At 39.3% G+C, this 26,539-nt stretch overlaps 1 protein-coding gene across 8 annotated transcripts in view; it reads left to right on the top strand.

Moving 5' to 3' along the window:
* odr4 (odr-4 GPCR localization factor homolog) overlaps positions 1–26,539 on the top strand; it is a 117,496-nt gene that overhangs the window by 57,148 nt on the left and 33,809 nt on the right. For 7 of the 8 annotated variants that reach the window (XM_069938232.1, XM_069938231.1, XM_069938226.1 and 4 more), the window contains 7 exons: positions 796–899; positions 9,291–9,327; positions 13,984–14,115; positions 16,452–16,547; positions 17,826–17,867; positions 23,491–23,619; positions 26,094–26,175. In XM_069938232.1, coding sequence (XP_069794333.1) covers positions 796–899; positions 9,291–9,327; positions 13,984–14,115; positions 16,452–16,547; positions 17,826–17,867; positions 23,491–23,619; positions 26,094–26,175 — 622 coding nt within the window. The remainder of the gene's footprint in view (positions 1–795; positions 900–9,290; positions 9,328–13,983; positions 14,116–16,451; positions 16,548–17,825; positions 17,868–23,490; positions 23,620–26,093; positions 26,176–26,539) is intronic. The other variant, XM_069938233.1, reaches the window with a different exon arrangement.

The following is a 26,539-nucleotide window of genomic DNA, read 5'->3' as shown; positions in this document are numbered from 1 at the left end:
GCGACAGGCTTAGGGGAGTGATGTCATAATGCTGTTGTGAGGCCTGGCTGTTCCCCTGGCAAAGCGCTCCTGCAGCCTGGAACTTCTACGTGATGGGGGGAAAGCCCCTGTGCCTTGCTGTGCTGGCTGTTCGCTAGGGCAATTTGGCCCATTGGTTGTGGGGTTGACCCAGCCCGCTAAACTGGTTCTTATTACTGTGAAAATTATTGACATCATCAAAACCACTAATGTTTATTAAATTCATACATTTCTGATGTACGTTTTATTTTTTGAATTTAGAGATATAGCATGGCAATAGCCCTTTGCCAGCAAATAAAACTACATGATGAATTAACTTATTAACCTTGTACATATTTGAAATTTGGAAGGAAACCCATGTGGAGTGGGAAGAGCATACTGTAGGCAGCTGTTATGGCTGTTCTACACCTGCTGCATTCGTATTTACAGTGGTGTATTGCGCATGTGCAGGGTGCCTGGCTGGTTTGCAGGGAGTTTACAGAAGGTTGTGGACGCAAGCTGCAAGCTCTCTCCCTTTCTCAGTAATGTAAATACATTGATCTTGTTCAGTAAAGTATTGGTTGTGGTTCACTGCATCTACCGACTCGACTCATTACTTTAAGCTCAATAATGAACACATACAACCTCCTTACAGACAGTGGCAGTTTCAAACCTATGTTCTTGGTGCTGTGATAGCATTGTACTAACTACTATAGTAACTGTCCTCCCTTGTTCAGTGAAAAGTTGAATAGTCATTTTAAGCATTAAGTGTGATTATCTTTAACTTGTGTATTACAGTTAATAAGTGCTGTTGAGACTGCCGTTGCGAAAGAAAGGCTCTGGAATTTTTCAGAAGAACAACCTGAGCGAATTGTTCTCCAAATCTATGCTGATTCGAAAAAGTATCCTTTAGCATTTAATTAAGAGTACAGTATTTAACAGTATAAAATCTGCCCTTGTTACCACATAAGCAGTATAATGATGCTGAACAAACCTTATGTCAAAAATATACTTTATAATTTTCAAGTGAGACAATTCATGATCCATGTCACAAGCTCTCTTCACATTGGCTAATCAATGAAACACAAAAGTCAGATGCTGTGATTGAAGTAAAGCTACACTGAACTCAGCCGGCCTTTTCAGCATCCTTAGGAGACAAAAAATATATTGCCAACGTTTTAGGCCTGGCCCCTTCAAGGAATAAGCAGAATAAGCCAGAAGCAGGAAATCTCAAAGTCTCAGAATTCAGACAATGCTGGCTGTGGGGAGGAATCTTGGCCCAGAAAAGGTGTTAATTGCATAAGATAAGGGATGAGTCAAGAATTTATCATATTTGTGTGAAAGGAGATGGAAGGGAGAGACAAAGCTGGGGGAAGAAGTTTTGGGGATGGGGGGGGGTGTGTGATTTAACAAAAGCCAAAGAAGTCAATATTAATGCCATCCAATTGGAGGGTACGGAAGATGAGGTGTTGACTCCGGGGACTTATCAAACAATATTTTTAAGAAGATCCGGCTCTTCCTCTTTCCTAATCTCAACATGGTCCAGCACATAAGCTTGTTTTATACTGACCTCATCTTGACCAAGGTCCTTTCCTCTGGTGAATACTGAAGCAAAATATTCATTTAGGACCTGTCTCCAGGCTCGTGTTGCCTCCTTTTTCCTTAAGTAGCCATACCTTCACTCTAGTCATCTTTTTGTTCTTCACGTATGCATAGAATGCCTTGGGGTTCTCATTTACCCCTTTTGAGCTCTCCTAAATCATTAAATTCCTTCCTGGCTACCATATGATTCTCATGTACCCTTCCTGTTTTTGCTTCTTAAATCTAATGAATGCTTCCTTCTTCCTTTTAACTAGTTGCCTCCCCTATTTTATCAACCACGGTTCCCCTTTCCTACCAGTTTTTCCCTATCTCAGTGGGACAAACATATCCAGAATCTTGCACAAGTGGACCTTAAACATCCTTCACATTACTTCTATGCTTTTCCCAGAGAACATCTGTTCCCAATTTACTCTTTCTAGTTCCTGCCTCATCCCGTCGTAATTTTCCCTTCCCCATGTCTGCTTTTATCCCTGTCCATAGCTATGCTAAAGCTCAGGAAGATGGTTCACATACTGTGTCTGGAATCCTTCTTGAACACACCTGACAAATTTTGCCCTATCCATTCTGCTCCTTATTTTTGTTTCTCTTTATACTAATATAAGCTCACCAAATCCAAATAGCCTTAATCACTGATGCTGGTTGAACATGAAACTGAAGCAGGGATAAAGTAAACTATCCTTTCTATTGTGGCCTTCTCCATTTTCCATTTCAATCTTGTGACTCCCTTAGTATCCAAAATCTTGTCAATTTCTACCTTACGATGACTAAACATTCAAAATTCTGAACTCATTGTCATTTCTCCTCATCACTGTCCTAAATGGCCAGCCCCTAATCCTACCACTGTGCTCACTAAATCTAAACATTCCTCTGGAAGAAAGTTTTTAAGAATTTTCCATGTCTTTACCTCTCAATCTTGGATGCTTCATTGAGTTATCTGAAATACAGTGGGAATGGATCCATCTTTCTTAGTTACTCCCATTACCAACACTTTATTTCTTCTCTGGTTTACTGTATCCTACTCATGCCTCAATTTTCCACTTGCTTTCATCAGCAAGCCCAAACTGTTATAATCCAGTGCTTCATCAATTTTATCAAAATTACATTGAAGCATGACAATTACATATTTATTCTTGTTTTATTATCTGGTGTTTAACCACTTCATACAAATATTGCTCCAACTGCTAAACTGCCTATTTTGCATAACATGTTTTGAGTGGAAGCTTGTTAAATGCCTTTTGATACACTATATCCACCAATTCTCCTTATCAAGTCTACCTATGCAAACTTCTGTGAGATTAAGTTAGCTTCGCTTTCATAAAATTATGTTGATTTTATCTCATATCATTATTTTCCATATTCCTGCTATCAAATCTTAAGAAATGGTCTTTAATTTCCTGTTTTATATCTCTGTCTTTCTTGAATAATGTTATTGCAAGTATAATTGTTTAATCCACTAAGAGTGATCAAAAATCTAAGGAATATTTGAAAGTATCACCATATCTACAGATGTATTAAAGCTGCAGGACCTGGCCCATCAGATTTGACCTTTGGCCTTCCAAGTTTCTCCAGTACTCTTTCTTCTTTCTTTTTCTTTGGCTTGGCTTCGCGGACGAAGATTTATGGAGGGGGTAAAAAGTCCACGTCAGCTGCAGGCTCGTTTGTGGCTGACCAGTCCGATGCGGGACAGGCAGACACGATTGCAGCGGTTGCAAGGGAAAATTGGTTGGTTGGGGTTGGGTGTTGGGTTTTTCCTCCTTTGCCTTTTGTCAGTGAGGTGGGCTCTGCGGTCTTCTTCAAAGGAGGCTGCTGCCCGCCAAACTGTGAGGCGCCAAGATGCACGGTTTGAGGCGTTATCAGCCCACTGGCGGTGGTCAATGTGGCAGGCACCAAGAGATTTCTTTAGGCAGTCCTTGTACCTTTTCTTTGGTGCACCTCTGTCACGGTGGCCAGTGGAGAGCTCGCCATATAATACGATCTTGGGAAGGCGATGGTCCTCCATTCTGGAGACGTGACCCATCCAGCGCAGCTGGATCTTCAGCAGCGTGGACTCGATGCTGTCGACCTCTGCCATCTCGAGTACCTCGACGTTAGGGGTGTGAGCGCTCCAATGGATGTTGAGGATGGAGCGGAGACAACGCTGGTGGAAGCGTTCTAGGAGCCGTAGGTGGTGCCGGTAGAGGACCCATGATTCGGAGCCGAACAGGAGTGTGGGTATGACAACGGCTCTGTATACGCTTATCTTTGTGAGGTTTTTCAGTTGGTTGTTTTTCCAGACTCTTTTGTGTAGTCTTCCAAAGGCGCTATTTGCCTTGGCGAGTCTGTTGTCTATCTCATTGTCGATCCTTGCATCTGATGAAATGGTGCAGCCGAGATAGGTAAACTGGTTGACCGTTTTGAGTTTTGTGTGCCCGATGGAGATGTGGGGGGGCTGGTAGTCATGGTGGGGAGCTGGCTGATGGAGGACCTCAGTTTTCTTCAGGCTGACTTCCAGGCCAAACTTTTTTTACTTTCAAGTTTCGCACTGTTCCTAGACTTTTGGTTACCTATTTTTCCTGCTGTTTTTTTTTGGTCATCTGTGAAATATGCAAGTCATTGATTAAATATTAGTTTAATGTTTAAGCCATTTCCTTCATCAAAAAAGCATACCCCTGCCCTGGCAGCCATCCCCACTCTCTGTTAAAGAGGAAAGAGTTAGAAAAACCTTTCCTCAACTCAAAACTCCACCTCAGTCTCTGCATACCAAAGACCCCCGATCCAAAGCCTGAAATTCCCACTCCTACATTGGGCCAATCACACACTGGCTGCTCTTATGCCTGCTTCACTTTTATTTGTTCCTACTGATGAATTGCGGTTTGATCGATCTGCTAAAGAGCAAAACCCGTGACTGCTCCTTTTTAAGCTTTTCTCCTTGACCTGTGTAGAACTATCCCGAATCCATTGGTCCCCCAAAACAGGCCTGCAAATGCTCCTTTTTAATCTCCCTGACCTGTGTGGAACTCTCTCTCCTCTCGAATTGATTGGTCCAATGATATGTAGTCAGATGTTTATAAAGTTGAACTGAAAATGGAAGATTTTTCTGTAATCTCCATTTGGATGAAAGACATGCACTTCTAGTACAACAGTAATATTTTGCTTGTTCTTTAAAATTGACAAATGAAGCATATTAGAAATTTTTAAAAACTTAATTAAACTTGTTAATTCAATCTTATGTTTTAAAATGAGTTAAAATAAATCATTTAATTGTAAAGAACAAATTTGATTGAAATAGAGCCACAGTATGTTACATGGCTATTTTTGAAGCCTAATGGGAATTTTATCAGACTAATTTAAATAAGAAGAAATGCATATGAATGTAATAATGATTAAAGAAATTAAGATTAAATTGAGTTTTGTGGCAAATCTAGTCAAATAACAGCCTGAGAATGATTTTTCAGTTCCTCCAGCAATTATTTGCTTGCCAATTATCAGTGGTTGTTTAGGTTTACAAGTTACAGTTGCTGGCTCTATTTAAAACATCTTAAGAATAATTTATAATTTAAAAACTTGTGGAGAGGGAACACTGATAGACAGCAATATGAACTTATCATGCTTTTAAAAAGGCCACAGTCTCTTTCCATGCATCACGAAATGCAAGTTGGTCAAAATAGACCCTTTTTCCCCCAATGTTTCCTGTGTATTTAAATTTTCTCCCACATAAATTCTGTAAGAGTGAGTTCCATTTGGCATCCACGGATTTTTGGCAAGCGTTAGGATGGAAGTTGGCAAGCATAGTGGATAAAGTCCATGAACTCATCATGGATGCAGCACTATAGACGCCGATGAAGCAGAGGAAGAGTTGAGCAGCGTTCCCTGTGTAGGCTTGTAGCAGGGACTGCTCCGCATTGCTAACAAAAAGGCAGGCATAGTTGGGGCTCATCAGAGGAGAGAACACCCTGGATCAGATATACACCAACATCCCTGATGCATAAAGGCTGCACCTCGCCCTCCACTATGGTTACTCCGATCACATATCCATCCTGCTAACCCTAGGATACATACTCGGTCAGTTCACAAGGAGATCAGGATGTGGCTAGGGGGTGGTGGGGAGAGCCGAGTACTGCTACAAGACTGTTTTGAGACGGGAGGCAGTCACCTACAGCGCTCAGTGACTGGCTACATCAGCAAATGCATTGACGATGTCACCGAGATCAAATGCTTCACCACCAGGGCTAAACAGAAACCATAACTGGAGATCTGAGCCCTTCTCAGAGTTTGTGATTCTGCCTTCAGGACAGGGGATAGGGTAGCACTATGATCAGCCAGGCTGAAATCTCTCCATCAATCTGGAAGGCAACGTGAGGGTACGCACAGAAGATCCACAACAGGTGTGTGATGCCGGCGACACGAGGTGCATGTGGAAAGGGATCAAGACTATTATGGATCACAAGTCAATCTTGCAAATTAAGGACAATGACACCTCCCTTCCAGACAGACTGAACACCTTTGCACAGTTTGATAGGATGATGCCAAAGAAAGCTTCATGCCCCCCTGATGAACAGGCCTCACACAAGGCAGTAGGACCAATTGGATTTCACAGACCAATCAATGGAGATCTTCACGGACATCTTCAAAATCTCACTGCAGCAGTCCATCATTCCCACAGGGTTCAAGACAGCCGCCATCATCCTGGTACCCAAGCAGGCGACAATAATAGTCCTCAATGACTACTGCCTTGTGGCACTAATCTCCATCATTAGAAATGCATCGATGTCTGGTGATGGAACACATCAAAGCACATCTCCTAGGGATGCTGGATCCATTTCAATTTTCCTACTGAAGAAATTGTTCCACAGATGATGCTATAGCCTTGTCACTTTACTCCATCCTGGTCCACCTGTAGAATAACAGCTCATATGCCAGGCTACTCATTTACTTCAGCTCGGCGTTTAATATGATCGTTCTCAAAATCCTGCTGAGAAGCTGTTCTCGCTGGGACTCAACACCCCATCCTGTAACTGGATCCTGTACTTCCTAATGGAAATACCACAGTCTCTCTGGGTGGGTAGCAGAAAATTGAGCACTGTCATGCTAAGCACTGATGTACCTCAGGGCTGTGTGCTCAGTCTGCTCCTGTTCACACTACTGACCCACGACTATATCACCAGCACCAATAGTGTTATCAATTTTGCAGATGACAGAACGGGTAGTTAGCCTCAGTAACAACGATGATGAGTCGCACTACAGAGAAGAGGTCAAAAATCTCTTGAAATGGTGTTAGAATAACAATGTGAGTTTCAACATGGACAAAAATGATCATAGACTTCAGGAGGACCAGGATCGACCACCCTTTAGTACACATCAATAACTCTGTAGTGGAGAGAATGGAGAACGCCAAGTTCCTTGGAGTTCACTTAAGTAGTAACCTATCATGGACACTCAACATCTCCCTTGTCAGGAAGGCACAACAGCGAATGCACTTCCTGAGAAGACTGAATTGGGCAAGACTAGTGGCCACCATTATGTCAACCTTCTACTAGAGCTCTATCAAGTATCCTGGCCAGCTGCATCAGGTCCAGTTGCTGCAGAGAAATGGATTGGAGGTCAATCCACAGGACCATAAGAGTGGCAGAGAGGATCACTGAAATCTCCCTCCCCTCCATCGACATGATCTACCGGGATAGTTTTCTGAAGTGGGTGTGCAAAATCATTGAAAGCTTCCACCCTGCACACAGCATCCTTCAGCTGCTCCTCTCAGGAAGAGGTACAGGAGTATCAGAGCCTGCACCACCAGGCTGAGGAACAGCTTCTTCCCATGGGCACTGAGAATGCTGAATGACCAAAGGAACTGGTTACACTAAGCATCCGAGACTCATTTGTACCAAACATTGATTTATTATGGATATAATACTTGTGCTGCATATGTATTATTTGTTTGTATGTGTTATATCTGGTTGTATGTCTGTATGTTTTTGCATCGAGGACCAGAGAACAGTGTTTCGTCAGGTTGTACTTGTACAATCAGGTGACAATAAACTTGACTTGCTCCACTTCTACACATAGTTCCTCCCTAACCAGTCTAAAACAGTCCTTCCAAGTGACCTCTTTTGTGAATCTTTCGGGGTCATCCACTATATCTGGTGCTCCTGTTGTGGTCTCCTCTTCATCCGAGAAACTGGATGTGGTCTGGGAGATCATTTCATTGAGCACCTTGGGTGTGTCTGCCACAACAGCATGATCACCCCCAGTGGCAACTCATTTAAATCCCCCAACCCATTCCTTTTCCAACATCTCTGTCCATGATCTCATGCACTGTCAGGTTGAGAGCATTTGCAATCTTTGTCATTCTGGAGGAACAACTCTCATTCTGCCTGGGCACCCTCCAACTGGATGCCATTGACATTGGCCTCCGGTTTCTGTTAGTCCCTTCCCTTTTCACCAGCCTTTTAATAGAGGCCCCTTGCCTACATTTTCCTCATACCTTAAAAAAGGTCTCAAGCCCGAAACGTTAGTAATACAGGTGTCCCCTTCTTACGACCTAAGCAAGTTACATATGACCAAAAGAAATATTGTTTAAATTTTAAAAATAAAGAAAAAATATGTTAAGATAAAAATTACACGTCAGGTCCTAGGGATCCAGGGGCTATTTATTTTGAGGACCAAGATGGAGACGGCCACAGGCTAGGAGGGTGCCTAGACTGCACTCCCATCGAATGTGTTTTATTTTTTGGGATATGAAGGCAGTGGCAGACCTGCTGTTCGAGGTGGGGGAGATGAGTGCCCGCTGGTGGTGGACAACTGGTCTTTCCAGTGTCGGGCAGGCTGGACTATGGACAAAGTGCCATAGCTCCAGTTTAAGAACGTGCCAACCCAGAGTAACTTGCATCCATTTCAAGATCTGACCATTCGGTCAGAACAGAACTCGGACGTATGTCATGAATCATCTGTATGTCTTTACCTCCTATGGATCCTGCGAGACCTGATAAGTTCCTCCAGCATTTGTGTTTTTACTCAATTCCCTTTACGCCCACCATGAAACAGCAGCTGCAGTACCACTACCATGACTGATGACAGTAAATTTTCTCACAGTACAAGAGTGGGAAGTAGAGTTAATACAAGTAGAAACAAAAGATGAAAAAGTACAAGAAACACTGGTAGGAATAGTCCCCTAACTGAAGATATAGTGTCAGTCAGAGCATTTCTCATGAATGCAATTATAATAAAGCTGATACAAAGACTATGAATGACTAGTTTTCCTGATGGGCCGAACAGCCTATTTTTGCTCCTATGCTTTATGGTCTTGCATGATTTAATAATTCTTGTTCTTTTGACTTTTTTGTACCTATTGATTTTTAAATCAGATTTTTCCTCCATAAACCTGCAGTAAACACTAAAATAAATAACATTTGGAATATTGACTGAATTGCGCTGATGTTCGCTACAGTGCATTTTAAAGACACAAGAGGTTCTCCTACACCCTTTCACACCACTGCAACAAGTTCTCCTGTTAATTGAAAACTTAATGTCCCCTACTTACGTTGCACTTTGAAAGAATTTCTCAACCTCACCAAACAATTTTAAAAATCTAAATATTTTAAATGAAAGCAAACTGGTAACAAGAAATAAATAAATTTTTATACATGACAAATAAATGTATTTGTACAATTTAAGATGAAATTTCCAGCTGACCATTTTCCTAAGCTTTCTATCAACAGAATGAAGTTACGAACTTACGATATTCACAATCCATTGGTAAGAATAGTTCAATTCAATATTGTTGTTTTCATTTACAAACTTTAAATTAAATAGCAAATCAAATTTTCATGCTAATTCCATGTTTGTTTTGTTATTTATGTTCCTGAATTCAAAGAATGGAATATTTAATTTTTTTGACAAATTATAAAGGCTTGAATTCTCAGAAGCATTTTAATTTTTTTAATTTAACATTTCTCGTACTATTTTGGGTTTTTTTAAATATGCAGGATAACTTTTCAGCTATGGAATTGGGTGGAAATTTGCTATGTCCAAGAGTGGGTGATGTCTGACACTCAAATTTTCAAAATGAATATCTATCATTGTTATATAATGTTATATTAATAAATAAATAAAACCTTTGTGATGTGGAAATACAAAGCTTGTAAAATAAAATCTTGGCTCAAATATTGAGAGTAGATTTTGAGATAATGACATTACTGTATAATTCCATACACATGTTAGGATCAGATCATGACTTGATTCCCATGAGGGGGCAAGAAAGAGGGTGTGAGGTTAATTCACCTCACAATGGAAGATACAGAAATTAAATGGACCAATAAAGACATTTTGACAAAGGCAACAAGAAAAAAAAATCACCAAATTGTATCAAGCATGACATTATTCCAAAGCACTTACAGGAATACTATATTTAAAAAATCCACACTGAGCAACACATTTATTTTCATACAGATAACCAGAATTATGGCCATCTTTTAAGTAAATGTTATGAACTGAGATATTTTGAGAGGAATTTCCAGAGCTCAGGGCTGTGGTCAGTGAAGGCACAGTGAAATTTAGTGAAATTATTACATCTGGAGGAGATTAAGAAAATAGATGAGAGAAGAGTGAGGTGACATATTTCAGTCAAAAGAATTAAAGATGGTGTATATTCAAAGGAGTGATTTCTAAAGGGGGTGCTAAGACAGAAAGATCTGGAATGTTTCTCTACAAATCTTTGCAGGTAGTGGAGCAGCATGAAAATTTTTGAAGTTTTATCTGGAGATAAATTACAAAATAAAGAAACTTATGCTTACTTTTATAAAACACTTTGTGAGCCTTGGCTGAGTAAGCTCATAAGACACTGGAGAAGAAATAACCTGTTCAACCCATCAAGTCTGCCCTGATCAATTTTCCCACTCAGCCTAACTGTCCGGCCTTCTTCCCATAACCTTTGATGCCCTGGCTAATCAAGAACCTTTCAATCTCTACCTTAAATACATTTAATAACCTGCCTCTACAACCGCCTGTGGTAACAAATTCCAGATTTACCTGCCAATGGTTAAAGAAATTCCTCTGCATCTCTGTTCTAAGTGGACTGCCCTCTTGTTCTAGACTCTCCCACCATGTGAAACAACCTTTCTATGTCTATTCTGTCCGTATCTTTCAACATACAAAAAAATTTAATTGAGCTCCACCATCGTTCTCCTAAATTCCAATGAGTACAAGCCAAGAGCAGTCGAATGCTTCTCATATGATAACCCTTTCATTCCCAGAATGATCTTAGTGAACCTCCTTTGAACCCTGTCTAATATCAGCACATCATTTCTTCAAAGAGAAACCCAAAACTGCTCACAATATTTCCAAGTGAGATCTCATCAGTGCTTTATAAAGCCTCAACTGTTTCCTAAACACTTCCTGCTCCTCCACCCAACTTCGTATCATTTGCAAACATGGCCATAAAGCAATTCATTCCATAATCCAAATCATTAACATACAACATTAAAATTGTGGCCCCCAGCACTGACCCCTGTGGAACATGACTGGCAATTAGCAGCCAACTGGATTGTGATCCCTGTATTTTGACCCTCTGCTTCCTGCCAATCAGCCAATGCTCTACCCATGTTTACTGTTATACCATGGGCTCTTAACTTGTTAAGCAACCTCATGTGCAACACTTTTATCAAAGGCCTTCTGAAAATCCAAATATACAACATCCACTGATTCTCCTTATCGAGCCTGTTGGTCAAGCAATATATTCCCTTAAGGAAACCATGCTGGCTTTGGTTTATCTTGTCAAGTGCCCCCAAGTATTCCACCACTTCATCCTTGACAATCAACTCCAACATCTTCGCAACCACTTACGTCAGGTTAAACGGTCTGTAATTTCATTTCTGCTGCCTCCCTTCTTGAATAGTGGAGTGACATTTGTAATTTTCCCATCCTCTGGGACTGTACCAGAATCTAATGATCCCTGAAAGATCATTATTATTGCCTCCACAATCTCTACTGCTACTTCTTTCAGAACAAGAAAATGCAATCCTTCTGGTTTTGGAAACTTATCCACCCTTGACCATTCAGCTTTCAGAGTACTTTCTCCCTTGAAATAGTAACTGCATTCACTTCCCTTCCCTGATACCCTTTGACATCTGGCACATTGCTAATCAAGTCAACTTTATTGTTATTTAATTGTACAAGGACATTCCAAGGAAATAGAGTTCTCCATCTTTTGGTGAAAAATATGAAGACACACAACCAGACATAACACACATACAGACAAACAATACATATGCAGGACAAGTATTTATCTGTGCAAATAAATAAATATTGTTTTGTACATATGAGAGGCTCGGATGATTAGTATGAGGAGATCCTTTGGTCGTTCAGCATTCTCACTGCCCTTGTGAAAAAGCTGTTCCTCAGCCTGGTGGTGCAGGCTTTGATACATGTATCTCTTCCCCGATGGGTGTAGATGAAAGATACTGTGTGCAAGGTTGAAGTGGTTCTCAATTTTTTTGCGTGTCCTCTTAATAACTTCCACAGTGAAGAGAGAAGCAAAATACTTATTTAGTTCCTCTACCATCTCATCCTCCTTTATTGTTTCCAGCATCAATTTCTTGTGGTCCTGTATCTGTACTACAATGTCATCCAATTTACTTCTTATGCTACATGCATTTAAATACAAAACCTTAGCCCTGTATTTGTTTTTTTTACTCTGTGCCCCTGTTGCATTGCAACTCATCCCAATAGATGGCATTTTGCCTTCTCTCTGTCCTACCGCATAAATTCCCTATTAGATGTCCCTACTTGTGTGCCCACCTCTGCTTTTTCACTTTGGTTCCCACCCTCCTGTGAATCGAGTTTAACTCCCCACCCTGCACGCCCCCAAACAACATTATCCAACCTACCTGCCAGGATATTGGTTCCCCTCGAGTTCAGGTGCAACTTGCCCTACTTGTACAGGTCACCCCTTCCCCAAAACAGGGTTCCAATGATTCAAGAATTTGAAATCCTGCCCCATGCACCATTTCTTCAGCCACTCTTTTGTCTGCATGATCTTTCTATTCTGATCTTCCCTAGCTTGTGACACTATGAGTAATCCAGAGATTACAACCTTGGAAATCCTGCTCTTCAGCCACTTTCCTAACTCCAAACTTACCTTGCAGGACCTCAGCCCCACTCTATCCTGCCTATGTCATTGGGACCAATATATACCATGATCTCTCACAGCTCACCCTCTAATCTGCACCTGCTAAGAATCATCCTGGACTTGAGCACTTGGGAGGCAACACACTATCCTGGAATCTCTTGAAGCCACAGAATCTCCTGTCTATTGAATCCCCTATGACTATCACTCTACCTGACTTCACCCTTCCCTTCTAAGGCTATTGGTCTGGCTGCTGCTTACTCAGATAGATCATGCCCCTCAGCAATATCCAAAGGGGTATTCTTGTTGCTGAGGGGCATGTCTTTCACATAGCTACCTTCCTCCTGGCTCCAAGATGTGATTACATCCCTGTAATCAGCTGTCTATATCACCCCCTCAGCTTCCTGAATAATCCTGAGTTCATCCAACTCCAGCTCCAATTCCCTACAATGTCTGTGATGAGCTGCACTTGAAAGCACAATCTCGCACATGAAGTAGTTGTAGATACTGTTAGCTTCCCTGACTATCCATATTGTGCAAGAGGAACATATCCCTACCACGACTTCTATTCCCACTGTCTTTTAAAGAGTAAAGAGTCAGAATAACCTGTCCTTACCATGCCTCAATTCCTGCATCTCCACCTCAGACTCTGCTCGCCAAAGCCTCAGAACCCCACTTCTACACTGGGCCATTCACATAATACCTGCTCCGCTTTAGCTTCCTCTCCCACTGCTTTTTAAACGCACCTCCTCTCATTCACAGTCCCGCACTTTCAGTCCTTGATGAAATTTAAACAATCGCCTCCCTCTCTTGCTGCTTGTTAAATATTTTTCCTCTCACTCAAATTCATGATCTTGCAGTCCCTGATGAGATTTTTTTGTCCTCCAAGGAGCTTGTTTGCTTCTGGGCAACATACTTTGGAGATGTCAGGGCCTTAAAGAATGAAGAAAAAAGATGCAGGAACAGTATTGGGGAAGAGTCTGCATGGGTTTCCTCTCGGTGTTCCAGTTTCCTCCCACTGTTTAAAATATATGGGGTTGAAGGTTAATTGGGTGTACTTTGGGCGGCATAGGGTTGTAGGACAAAAGGGCCTGTAACTGTGCTGTATGTCTAAAAATGAAGTATGAGGAAGGGAAGGGTTAGATTTACATGGGTCAATACATCATGGGGTGAAGGGTCCTTTCTGTTCTACTGAAGCATATTTAAGATTTATGACTGCATATGCCAAATATTAATGCAATTCCACTAAGTAAATATGATTTGCTGACAATTTTTTTTGCATTTTCAAGACTCCAACTAAATTGCTTGAATGTAAATCTAGCAACCTGTCATCTGCCTGGCAGCTCGTGGAAGCCACCGTCAATGTGGATATTAATATTCCTGTAACAACTGCTGATAATCAATTTGACAAGGTTTTATTGGTAAGTTGATCATTTAAAATTGCTTTTAATTTTCATACTAATTTGGACTTCCTGACTTAGAACTTTTTTGTTGAACTTCTGTACCTTTTCTAAAACTGATTGTATTTAGTTGAACAATCTAGCAAGGAAATATGGGTAAGTTTTGCTGCAAAATGCAGTGATGTTTAGCAAAGCATTAGCTTAATTTCTTTAATATATTCCAAGTATATGAGGCAATAAATATGATGTTTAATGGAGAGCTTCTAAAATTACCATGAGGGACAATCGATGAAGGCCCATTGCAACTGCCTAAATGATAAGATGAAATAATAAATGTAAAGATAATGCAAGAATAAACCACAATGTTGAGGAGTCATCATGATTTTAATCAAGAAAGTGGGACAGCTTAAACATTGTTTCTTTGTGGTAGAAAGAGTAAATATGATTTACACAGGCATAATTTATGGAAAAGGAATTATGTTATTTTTTGGGAAGATTAATGAGCCATTAAGTAGATATTGATTGATTAATATGGAATGGAGTCATAAAAACAAAAACTATTTTGCTGGAAGAAGGACCATGGGATTGAGTTGAGTAAAGGGATAGAGGAAAGAAAGTCTAGATAAACAGCGATCAGATGAAAGATTTGTTGTATTGGACAAGAAAAATAGAATTCAAGACCAAAAGTTACATATGACCTCACAGGTGGAGGTCCAAAAAATAATCAGTGATGTGGTTTATTCACAATACAATTGAAATCCATGGTCCAAAATTTCCTGGCAGCATAATGCGGCCTGAACTATTGGTTCCACACTTGCCTGAGGTGGACCTTTAACTGCAACTACTTTGACAAAGACACACAGGAGACTGCAGATGCTGGAAGTAAAATAACAGCCTGCTGGAGGAACTCAGCAGTCTGAATAATATCAGTGGGAGAAAAATAATTTTTAATGTTTCAGATTAGTACCCTTTATCAAGACTGGATTTTTAAAAAATTAGACATACAGGACAGTAACAAGCCATTTCGGCCCACGAGTCCATGCCGCCCAATTTATGCCCAATTAACCTACACCCCTGGTACATTTTTGAACAGTGGGAGGAAACCGGAGCCCTTGGGGATGCAGACAAGGGGAGAACATACAAACTCCTTATAGACAGCACTGGATATGAACCCTAGTCCCAATCACTGGCACTGTAAAGGCGTTGTGCGAACCACTATGCCAGCCATGCTGAAGGATTCCATCCCAAAACATGAGTTGTTTTTCCCTCCTATTGTTGCTACTTTATCTGTTGAGCTCTTTGCTATGGCCCAAACAAAGATGGTTTCTTCTTTGGCTAAAAGGCTCTGGACTGAACTTGGCTCTTTGGTTGTGTGGCAGGACTTGCATAAATCCAACCTACAGAATTACTTTGACAGTCAATTAAGCTATGCCTTTAAGCAATTTGAAAACTTGACATTCATAAATCTCTCAAAGCTATTTAAAAATAATTACCTTTTGAAAAAAATTATCAATTGTCAAGATAGTTAAAAACTCTTCCATACTGGGAAATTTCAGGAAATGCGTATTCTCTCAGGGATGATTGGAATAGTGCAATTTGGCTGAGAAATTGATGAATGAACAGGTCTCAGCAAGTTTGTGAATAAGCACTCAAAACTTCTGGTATTTCTTATGAAAATCCAGTTTAGTGTTCTTGGCACATGTAATTGGAGGGATGAATATAAACTATCTATGACACAAAATGAATTGCGTTGTGTATGTGGAGATGATATTCCAAATACTGGTGATGCCAGGAGATGACAAATAAAATATCTTGGCTGTGCTAAGGAACATTGTTCAAAAAGAGTACATTTAGAAAAAAAATAGCCAAGAAATCAAATGGTAAATTTTAGGTTTTAAAAAAAAAAGTCAAAACCATAATATGGTTCCAGAAATTGTACAAAAACCACTATCAAAGTTTTGTATTCACTGATACACAGAATCGGGAAGTGCTTGTAATTTGTTAGGAGTCAGAAAGGGAACAAAGCAGTGACAGAAATAATTAAGAATAACCTAGAAGCAAGAATCATCAATATAACCCAACTTTTATTTTCTTCCCCTGTCAGCTAAATTCGAAAGCAAATGAAATTTGTCAGAAAATTTCAAAGCATGTATTTTCTCATACTGAAATATTGAAAATTCATTTCTTCAAAATCACTCAGCTATGTTATTTGACCAACTGTCATATTACTTTGGGCAAAATGGTGAAAACAATTGGTAAATTTGGTAAATTTAATGTGTAATGGATGCCAGTTTATTTATTTGCAGCTCATACAATTTTTAATTGGTATTCTCTCTTCCATCATTTCCTTTCTTCAGAAAGGTCTGAAAATGTGGGCAAAACACATGATGCAGAGCAGCTATCTGATTAATGGGAATTATAAAGACCCAGAAAGCATCATCGGTGAAGGAGGGGTAAGAAAGTTCAATAATGATTTTTGATTTGTTACTTTCAGCTGCATTCATGGCTAACTAGATTCCAATGCTGCCATATTTTGGGTAATATGGCAACATTGTATCCTACAGAAATTAGTTTTCATTGATATCTCAATTTCTATTATTTCCTTTAGTTGTAATTCATGACTACTTTTTTAAAAATATTTTTATTAATTTGGTAGAGAGAAATATTACATGTTATATATTGTCTACATATCAGTAACAACTTTTATATAATCCATTACAAAATATGGATCATAAATGATTTATACTTTGTCTTGTATACATTGCTCAAATAAAATGGAAATAAAAACTTCACCTCATTCTAATATTATAGCATATTCACTGTTGTTTATCTACTTGAACTAATTTCTTCTACTTATAGTGGAAAATTTAAAAAAGAAAAATAACATTCTAATCGGACACCTCCCACTAACCATGGTCACCAGCAAATAATATGTAAAGAATCGAGTCTCGGCTCCAGGATTTTGGACAGGAAACCCCCAGGGCATCCTTGCCTATGTATTTAAATTGTGATAATAGTCCAGGAATCTTGATCTCTTTAATGTTACATCTAGTTTTCTCCAAACTCAAGCAAGACATAATGATCTGTACCCATTCTTACTATTTCATCAAACTTGCTCGACTGGCAATCAGTGAAGTAAAATTCAAGGAACTATTTTCCTCTAGAGAATAGCCAAACAAAGCAATAAAAGGGTACAGTTCCAATTTAATGCTAAGAATCTCTGATAAGGTTTGTAAAAATTATTCCCAAAATTCTTTTAGTTTTGGACATTCCCAAAACTTAGGAATCAGAGAGGCCTCAAAAATTTTACATTTATTACAGAATAAAAACAAGATTGTTTAACTTTAGACATATGTAATCTATGTACCACTTTAAAATGACAGAATGACTTGTACATTTTACAGGAAATAATGTGAGTCTTTATGAAATATTTATTGCAGCACACTATGTTTTAAGGGTGATGCAGTTAGCATAACCAACAACCTAGGTTTGAATTCAGCCTTGTCTTTAAGGAGTTTATATGTTTTCCTGTGTGTTTCCTTCAAGTGCTCCAGTTTCCTCCCATCCTCCAAATACATACGGGGTTTGTAAGTTAATTGATGTATATGGGTGGCATGGGCTCATGGGCAGCAAGACCCTGTTACCAAGCTGTATTTCTCAAATTTTAAAAAATGGTATTAAAGTTAATCCTTACATTTATAACTGAAACATTTTTTGTTTTACTTATACAGAAAAAGAAATTACCAGTGGAAGTCCAGTTCCTGTCTTCTTCTGTTAGTATCCTAAGTACTAATGTTTAAAAGTTCTTTTTTTTTTAAATGACCTTGTGTCTAGTTTAAGCATGGATAATAATGTATTTAAAAATTGAAATATTTTACGTTCTACACGGACATGCCCCAAATTGATTTTTTTTTGGACTATTTTAATAGATTTTCTTCAATGGGTAATGGATGTTAAACTCCCAAGAAACACGATGTTGTTTCTTTTGGGGGAATAATCAAGGATTGGTCCAGATTTAAAAGTGGATTGGTTTCAAAAAAAATTTTTAAAGATCACACTGGCAGTTGCCAGGAAATGTATAAACTTTTCGTAGAAATTGGATATGGATTTGGTATTAGATAGACAGCATGGTGAAATGCAAAGTTGTGTACCTTTGGAAATGATCACATATAATTTAAAGAACAAATATAATAATTTTTTGAAAATTTGGTTTCCATATATGCAAAAGATAGGTGCGATAACTTTATAAATAATTAGAATATGTCAATTGGTAGAATTTGGTGTGAACTTTGTCACTCCCCGGCCTCGCCTTTATTTTACTGTATTAGATGTTGTTTGCAGATACTTAGATTTTGATTATTTAGTGTTATGTATTGCACAATAGTGTTTTATGTTACTATATACTTCATATATCAAAGATATAATGGTAGTTATAAGTGTTAGAATAATTAGGTCACAATTTTTTCATAAGGTCATATCCAGTATTGTTTAAAAATCAATCTATTCTTTATTTTTTTTTCTTTTTTCTTTTGGTTTTTTTAAAATTTTTCTTTTCTTTGCTTTCTTCTTGGGGTTTTTCCGTGGGGGAGAAAATTATAAAAAGGAATGTATTGATTTTGATATATAGAATTTTTTTAGTTCTGTATGCAATTTTGTTTCATGTGCTAATAAAATAAAATTTGAAAAAAAAATTAAAATTACAGTTATTATGTGACAATAAACTAAAAAACCTTGATTACATGAATATAATAATGAAAATATTGTAGCAACCCACTTACCAGCAAGTGAATTGGCTCCTGAAATGATGGATATGCTGTGGAAAATGTGAGAAATTGACCTCCATCCAACATAGGTTTTTATCAGAACTGATGACATCACTGATGATGTCACTTCCTGTCCATGTGACAGAAGCAGTGATGTATATAAGCTCAGCATGCAAATCTGGAAGTATTGGTTTTGTACTAGACTTCACAATATGTGCATTAGCTTTCTGGATGTTGTCATCTATAGTAACTCAGTATAGAATATTTTGTTATGTTGGTGACCCTGATGGTCCAAATGATATTTGGACTCCAACATGGAAAATTTTTCTTTGATGCATGTTGTAGTTCTGAAGCTGCCAATGTTTTGGACTTCACAACCACATGTATGGTTTGACCAAGCAGAAGTCCAGTTGGGGGCAGATAACATCTGATTCCATGCAGTACTACTATGTAGCAAGTATCCTGGGTCGAGAGAAGTTTCAATTAGAAACCTGAATGTCTAATTTTCTGCAGCAGCCTCTGGAGCAGAGCAAGTATATGGTGCTCAAGAGTCTGCTCAGCCATACCTTTGACCTCTCTCGATGTGAGCGAGTGCCCTGATGGCTTGGGATGCAGGACCCCTTCCACGCTCATGAGTGAAATGATGGCACTAGTGGTAGGTCATAGGGCCTGCCTCATGTTTGAGCAAGCTTTCTTGGAGCAGTTGCCAGAAGATATCCTTATGGTGCTAGCTGATGAGGATATCAGTGATCCATGGAGAGTTGCAACCTGTGCTGATATTCTATGGAGGGCTAAGCAAGAAAACTGGCATCTGTAGGACAGGTCAACAAATCCTGCTCACAGCAGCAGGACTGTGCAACTCCAACATTAGACTGGCAGCAGGGTGGATCAAATCTGTTGTCAGACTGCCAGTTGACCAGGAGACAATGAGATGAAAATGGCACCCATTAGTATTTCCACCATCAATGATGAGATGCAATAGCTCACTGCTGCCCACCTCCCTCTGGGTTTCAGGGCAAGTGCTGAGCCAGCTGTTGCTAATTGATGCAGTGGTTGGTCATTGAGACAGCCTTTTATATGTCTGGGATAGACATTCTGACCAGTGTTTCTTGGTGGATAAAGGGATGAGATCAGGGTGCTTTCCCCCTTCGGGGTGTGACATGTAACAGAAAACCCAGGCCATCATTGAAAACCGCAAACTGCAGTACTATCCAGCCATTTGGCATGCATAGGATCCCGTTTCAGTTCGGTGATACCAAGCTCATGTGGATATTCACATTGGCTGCAGTTGCACAACTGCTACTGGGAGCTGATTTTCTCAGAGCACATGGCCTGCTGGTTGATAGAGGGATGAAGGCTCATTCATACCAACACTTTCCAGACCTTCACCCTAGGTGAGGCCAAGCTGCCACCCCTTCATTTAGACTCTGTTATTCTTTCGGGGAATGAATTTGCCAGGGTGTTGGTGGAATTTCCTGCAATAATTACGCTGCAATTCACCTTGGCAATGCTGAAACATGGTGTGCAGCACCACATACCAACTGAAGGGCCACCGCTGCATCCCCAAGCTCACAGGATCCCTCCAGATGGTACCTAAGGCCGCAGGCGGATTAAGACCCTGCTGTGATTATCGCAGGTTGAACGAGGTTACTGCACTGGATTGTTACCCAGAACTGCATTTACAGGACTTTGCATCCAACCTGCAGGGAGCCATCATCTTTTCTAAGGTGGACCTGGTCAGGGGGTATCATCAGATCCTGGTCCACCCAGATAACATTCCTAAAATTGCTATTATTACACCCTTTGGCCTTTTGAATTCAAAAGGATGCCTTTTGGACTCAAGAATGCAGCACAGACTCTTCATCGTTTATGGACAGAGAAGGACTTGATCTCGACTTTACCTTCATATATCTAGACGGCATACTTACCACTTGCCGGAGTCATCAGGAACATTTGTCCCATCTGTGCAAGCTTTTCACTTGTTTGAATGAGTTTGGGCTGACCAACAACCCAACCAAGTGTCAATTCAGGTGCGCAACCATCAACTTTCTGGGCCATAGAATCGACAAACATGGAGCAAAGCCACTACTGGCAAAGGTCAAGACGGTCCGGGCAATGAAGAAATTCTGCATTACGGAACAAGAGACTCGAACCTACAGCTGGAAGAAATTTTGGTAGGCCCACGGGAACTCAAACTCCTGTGTGATGTATCTACAGGTCGTCCTCAGCCAATCATTCCAGTGGCCTTGAGGTGGCGGGTGTTTGATGCGGTACACGGGTTGGCACGCCCATTGATCAGACCGATTGTCTGGTAGCCAACAGATTTGTGTGGCATGACCTTCGAAAACAGGTCAGCAATTGAGTGAAGATGTGCACTCGTTGCCAGATATCCAATGTCCAACGACACATGAAAGCCCCACTGCAATCTTTTGAGACGATGTATTGGAGGTTTGACTACATTTACATGGACATTGTAGGCGCTCTGCATTGTAGGTTCCTGTTTTTTTCTTGCGGTGGTGAATCAGGTCATGCAGTGGCCAGAGGTAGTCCCACTGGCAGATATGACTACTGACACCTGTGCCAGAGTCCTCATTACAGTCTGGATAGCACATTTCGGTCTGCCAGCACACATCACGTCTGAGAGGGGTGCCCAATTCACGTCAAACCTGTGGTTAGCAATGGCCACCTTGCACCACACAACTGCGTACCACCCACAATCAAACAGACTAGTAGAAAGGTTCCACGGACATTAGAAATCAGCCATGGCATGTCTGCAGAGATCTAACTGGGTTGACAAATTGCCGTGGGTACTCTTGGGCATATGAACGGCACCTAAGGATGATATAGGTGCCTCATCAGCAAAGCTGGTCTACATCATGCCCCTGATGGTTCAAGGAAAATTTGTATCAAACTCACGAGGACAGGAGGAGACACCCGCAGTGGTCCTAAGCAAGCTCCATGAGAAGCGCGATTCTTTAGCACCCGTACCAACATCTCAACACAGTCAGGCAATTCCTGTAAACCCCAGGACTGCAAGTATGTCTTTGTACAGAAAGGAGCACACCAAGCACCATTCCAGCATCTGTATGAGGATCCCTTCGAGGTACATTTTGGACATCGGAGGTAAAGAAGAAGCTTGTGCAATTGAATGCCTCAAACCTGCCAGAATTTGGACAGACCATTCGTGGTTCAGGTACCTCGGTGAAGAGGAAGGCTGTCTAAACAAAAAAACAATACAGACTTTGGGGTCAGCAGCGGGATTGCTGGTTCAGGGGGGGGGTGTGGTCATGTTGCGACCCACTTAATAGCAAGCGAACCAGCTCCCGAAATGGTGGATGTTCTATAGAAAATGCGGGAAATTGACCTGCATCCAACACAGGTTTTTAATCTGAGCTGATGACATCACTGATATGTCACTTCCTGTCCAAGTGACAGAAGCAGTGATGTACATAAGCCTAGTATGCAAGCCTGGAGGTGTTAGTTTTGCACTAAACTCCACAGTGTGTACATCAACTCAACAACATGTACACTGACATCTATAATAGCTCAGTATTGAATACTTTGCTACAATATGAACATATTATTTTTACTTTTTAATGTTTTTGTGCTTTTTTATAAATACACTTCATAGCTATAGTGCTTAGTGAACAGAGACTTTATCACTTCCCATTACAGGCAATCCCTGCTTTTAAGGCAGTATCGATTAAGGAAAGTTGTCCTTGCACAATTCACAAATCATTATTCTAAAATTTGAGATACTGTACTGAATATATGTGGTGATGGGAAATAAATAAATAAAACATTTTTTTGGGAATTTACATTTCTTGTTGCAAATCAGGGTGTGGACCATTTTCTAGGAATTTCCTACCTCTCCGACTGTGACATTGGGATTGCTTGGATACATAAATGCTACGTGGAAAATTGCAGGTATAATTGGTGCTTTTGATCAATCGATAATTTTGTAGAATTGTGAGAAGACACAAGTTAAAAATAATAAAAACTGCAAATAACAAAAGGAGTGAAATAAATTCAAAATGTTGGAATTGTAGAAACCTATTAACCTCTTAAAGAGAAAAAGACATTGAATATCTTGGCTCGGGCAACTAAATGGATTGTTAACAAACATAGCATCTCTAGTGACTTTACTCCATTTTTGTAGATCAAAGACCTGTGATGTAATTAGAAGAGTTTTGCAAATTCAAAGAACAACTGGACAGACGATGTTCTGTAAAGTGAGGAGGAAGATGCTCCAAAAATGACTGAAGCATTTTTGTTGTGAGATTGCAAGGAGCAGGAATGGTCCTTCAACTTCTGCATTCCTTTGGCCTTCCTTTTTCAGTTTGTTTTTCTTTGTCTGACATTCAAATTACCTTAAATTGGCACAATACTGCAACAGCTCAAAAGTTTTTAAAAAATAGGACAAGCCTTTATGAAATGTAACAGTAATGAGTATAGAGACTAGCACTGAATAGCCTTCTAAGTCTTACAGAAGTGTTCACTTTCATGATGTTTGATGAAGAGTATTGTCCACATCTCTTTCATTTCATTTTGATTTTCATGTTCTATGATTTTTATTTTAGGTATAGCCTTGCATTTAATTTTTTTTTCAATCCATGAATCTTTTTCCTTCAAGGCTCCTGCCTCTTCAGATGAAACTTCAGCTCTTATACAAAGATGTAATAGCTCTATTGCTGTGAAGGGTACTGTGCATTGTCGAGCTTATCTCCATGGCAGTAAAACAAAAGTGAAAGATGGCGTCCTGGTATGTTTTTTTTTGAGCAAAATTATTTAAAGTTTTTCAACCTCAACTGAAATGCTCTCATCAATTTGAAATATAAATCCAGGAAACAAAGATAAGAACTAAACTTTATTTTCTGAGTGGCAGACAAGTAGTGTATGAAATCATTCAGTACTTGGACTATAGCTGTTCACCATATATATATATATATATATATATATATATATATATTAATTAAATTTAATTTAATGGGAATTAAATATAATATCTCAAAGTTTGTGTATGACATAGAGCTTAATGGGATTATAAATTGTGAGGTGGAAGAAAAGAGACTCCAGCATTATTTGCATAGGTTGTGTGAGTGGGATAACACATGGTATTTGCTGTGTGATATGAATAAATGTGAGAAATTCAATTTGGTGGAAAAGAGCAACAAATAAGATTGTTATCAGAATGGGTGCGAGATTAGGACAAGGAGAGGAACCATAAGACCTGGGTGTCAATATAAATTAGATACACATGGCTCTTTCCAATGAGATGTGCAGAACTGAGGTGTATCCTTTGATGAATAAATGTAATGGAAGGATGTGAACTCAAAGAAAAGGATAATGTTGAATCAACTTCTGAGTGCATCCCAAGAACATCTAATATGGAATGTACATAGCCCTCAAAGATATTTCAATGGCATTATTTGATAGGCAGAATTATAGACCAATAGAACACAACAGCACAGAAAACAGGCCCTTCAGCCCTTCTAGTCTGTGTGAAACAACATCATACCACTCGTCCCACTAACCTGCACCCATTCCATAACCCTCCAGACCACTTCTATCCATGTATCTGTCCAGTTTATTTTAAAACTAAAAAGTGACCCCGCATTTACCACGTCAGGTGACAACTCATTCCACATTTCCACCACTCTCTGAGTGAAAAAAGTTACCCTTTTAATTATGTTTGGGTCTAAAGGGTTTTGTTACCACTAACACAGGAGCAGCAATGGAAAATTCACCAGACAATGGCAAATTCAAAATGATAGTTTTTATTAAACTATTAATAACAACATTTCTTACTTAACTAAACATCCCCACTATGTGTAAATGAATGAATGTGTGTGTGTGTATAATTCAAAGACCCACTCTGGAAAGTCAACCTTTAAAAGTTCAGTATCATATTAATCTTGCCTAAAGGTCTTAAATTCTCAGTTGAGAATTAATTATAAAGCGCTTTTAAAGATTATATCTTCAGGCCTCTTTTATTCGCAATATGGTTTTCCAAATGAAGAATCTGCCCTCTTCTCAAAGACAGTGAATGTGGCTATTTTTTTCCACAATGAAGTCACAAACCAGATAAGGGTTAAACGAAGTGGCCAAACACAAAAATAGACTCAGTAGAATTCTGTCCTCTTTTCCAAAGAGACAGCAAAGTGGTCTTCATTAATTCAAAAGCCATGGATTCTGTGTTCCCCTTCTTCTAGGAGTAACACACAACAAACCAATTCTGGATACTGTAACTCAACCCTGTCTTTCACAAGGTTTCAACCCCTGTATGTCACAGGGTTTTGACCTCTATGAACTCCAAGATGAACTATTCCAAACCTTAACTCAACGTGTCTGAATTCAGTAATAAATTTCTCCAAGTCATGTGACAGTTACATCATGGACAAGGACATCCTCATTTCTTGGAAACCACATGACCATCAGTTTTATTTCTACCAAAATTCCTTTCCTTTTTCAAAACCATTCCATATCCATAACAACTTCTGACCTTCAAGAGGCTTAAGTGGTTTTGATTTAAACAGATGGCTTCCTCAGCAGTTCTTGAATAATTAAGATCCACTTGAAATCCATTAGCTCTGTCCAAGAAATGTTGACTCCGAGAGTGAACACTTCTCTGAAAACAATGGTTCTCTATAAATGTGCTGTGACCCTGTACCAACCCACAGCTAACTTACTAAGAAAACAGATACAATATTTTAACTCTTTAATTTACTTTAGTAAGACATTTTTATTAAAGAAATATAATTTAACATTAAAGATTAACATAAATCCATCACATCCCTTGTGTTCCCCATAAACCTTTCCCCTTTGACCCTAAAGCCATGTCTTCTTGTATTTGTCTCTCCTAATCTAAGTGAAAAGAACCACTAATCAAAGATTATACCAGATTTTTTTCATCCTTTACCAAAAGTTTACATATTCTAATTTTATTTTTAACTACCTTGGTCACAAATCTAATTTCATCTAATGTATTTCAACTGGAGGGCTAAATGTTTTTTACATCATTAAAAAAAAACACAATTCCATTTAACTTCAAATAACTTTGTCTCCAAATCTTTACTATTGATAATTTCATAGGAAGACTGAAACAAAGGTTCATTTGTGATATTTTGATGATTTATAAGCACAGGATAATGTGTATTACTTTATTGCAAGTTAGCATACTCTTAATAATAGTTACCATATTATAGCCAATAAAATCAAGTACATGTTTTTCCTCAGTCACTGAAAAGAGATGTGCTGAACACAGTGTTTGTTCGTTGTGAAATGGTATTTGAAGATCAAATTTTAAACAGAAATGCTGGTAAGTAACTGATCAGGCATTGGTTTCAGTCAAGTATGCTGCAGTAATGGCTGTGTTAAATTTTATCTAGTTATTTTAGTATATGCGTGACTAGAGAATGTGTTTGTGTATATAGTGCCATGCACTATGGTTCTTGATGAGTTACGGTGCTCTTGATTTTCTAGCTCTTCCAGCAAGTATTGATTTAAATATTGTTGATTAACTTGAAGTGGTTTTGATTTAATCAGATGGCTTCCTCAGCAATTCTTGAATAATTAAGATCCACTTGAAATCCATTAGCTCTGTCCATTAGCACCTTGCAGTGCTAAATATTCTTTTTGGATCGTGTGCATTTGTTTTCTGCCACCAAAATTCATTTCAGCTG

This window comes from Narcine bancroftii, chromosome 5, assembly GCF_036971445.1.
Source record: "Narcine bancroftii isolate sNarBan1 chromosome 5, sNarBan1.hap1, whole genome shotgun sequence".
NCBI lineage: Eukaryota > Metazoa > Chordata > Chondrichthyes > Torpediniformes > Narcinidae > Narcine > Narcine bancroftii.
This window is presented reverse-complemented; position numbering and strand designations above follow the sequence as displayed.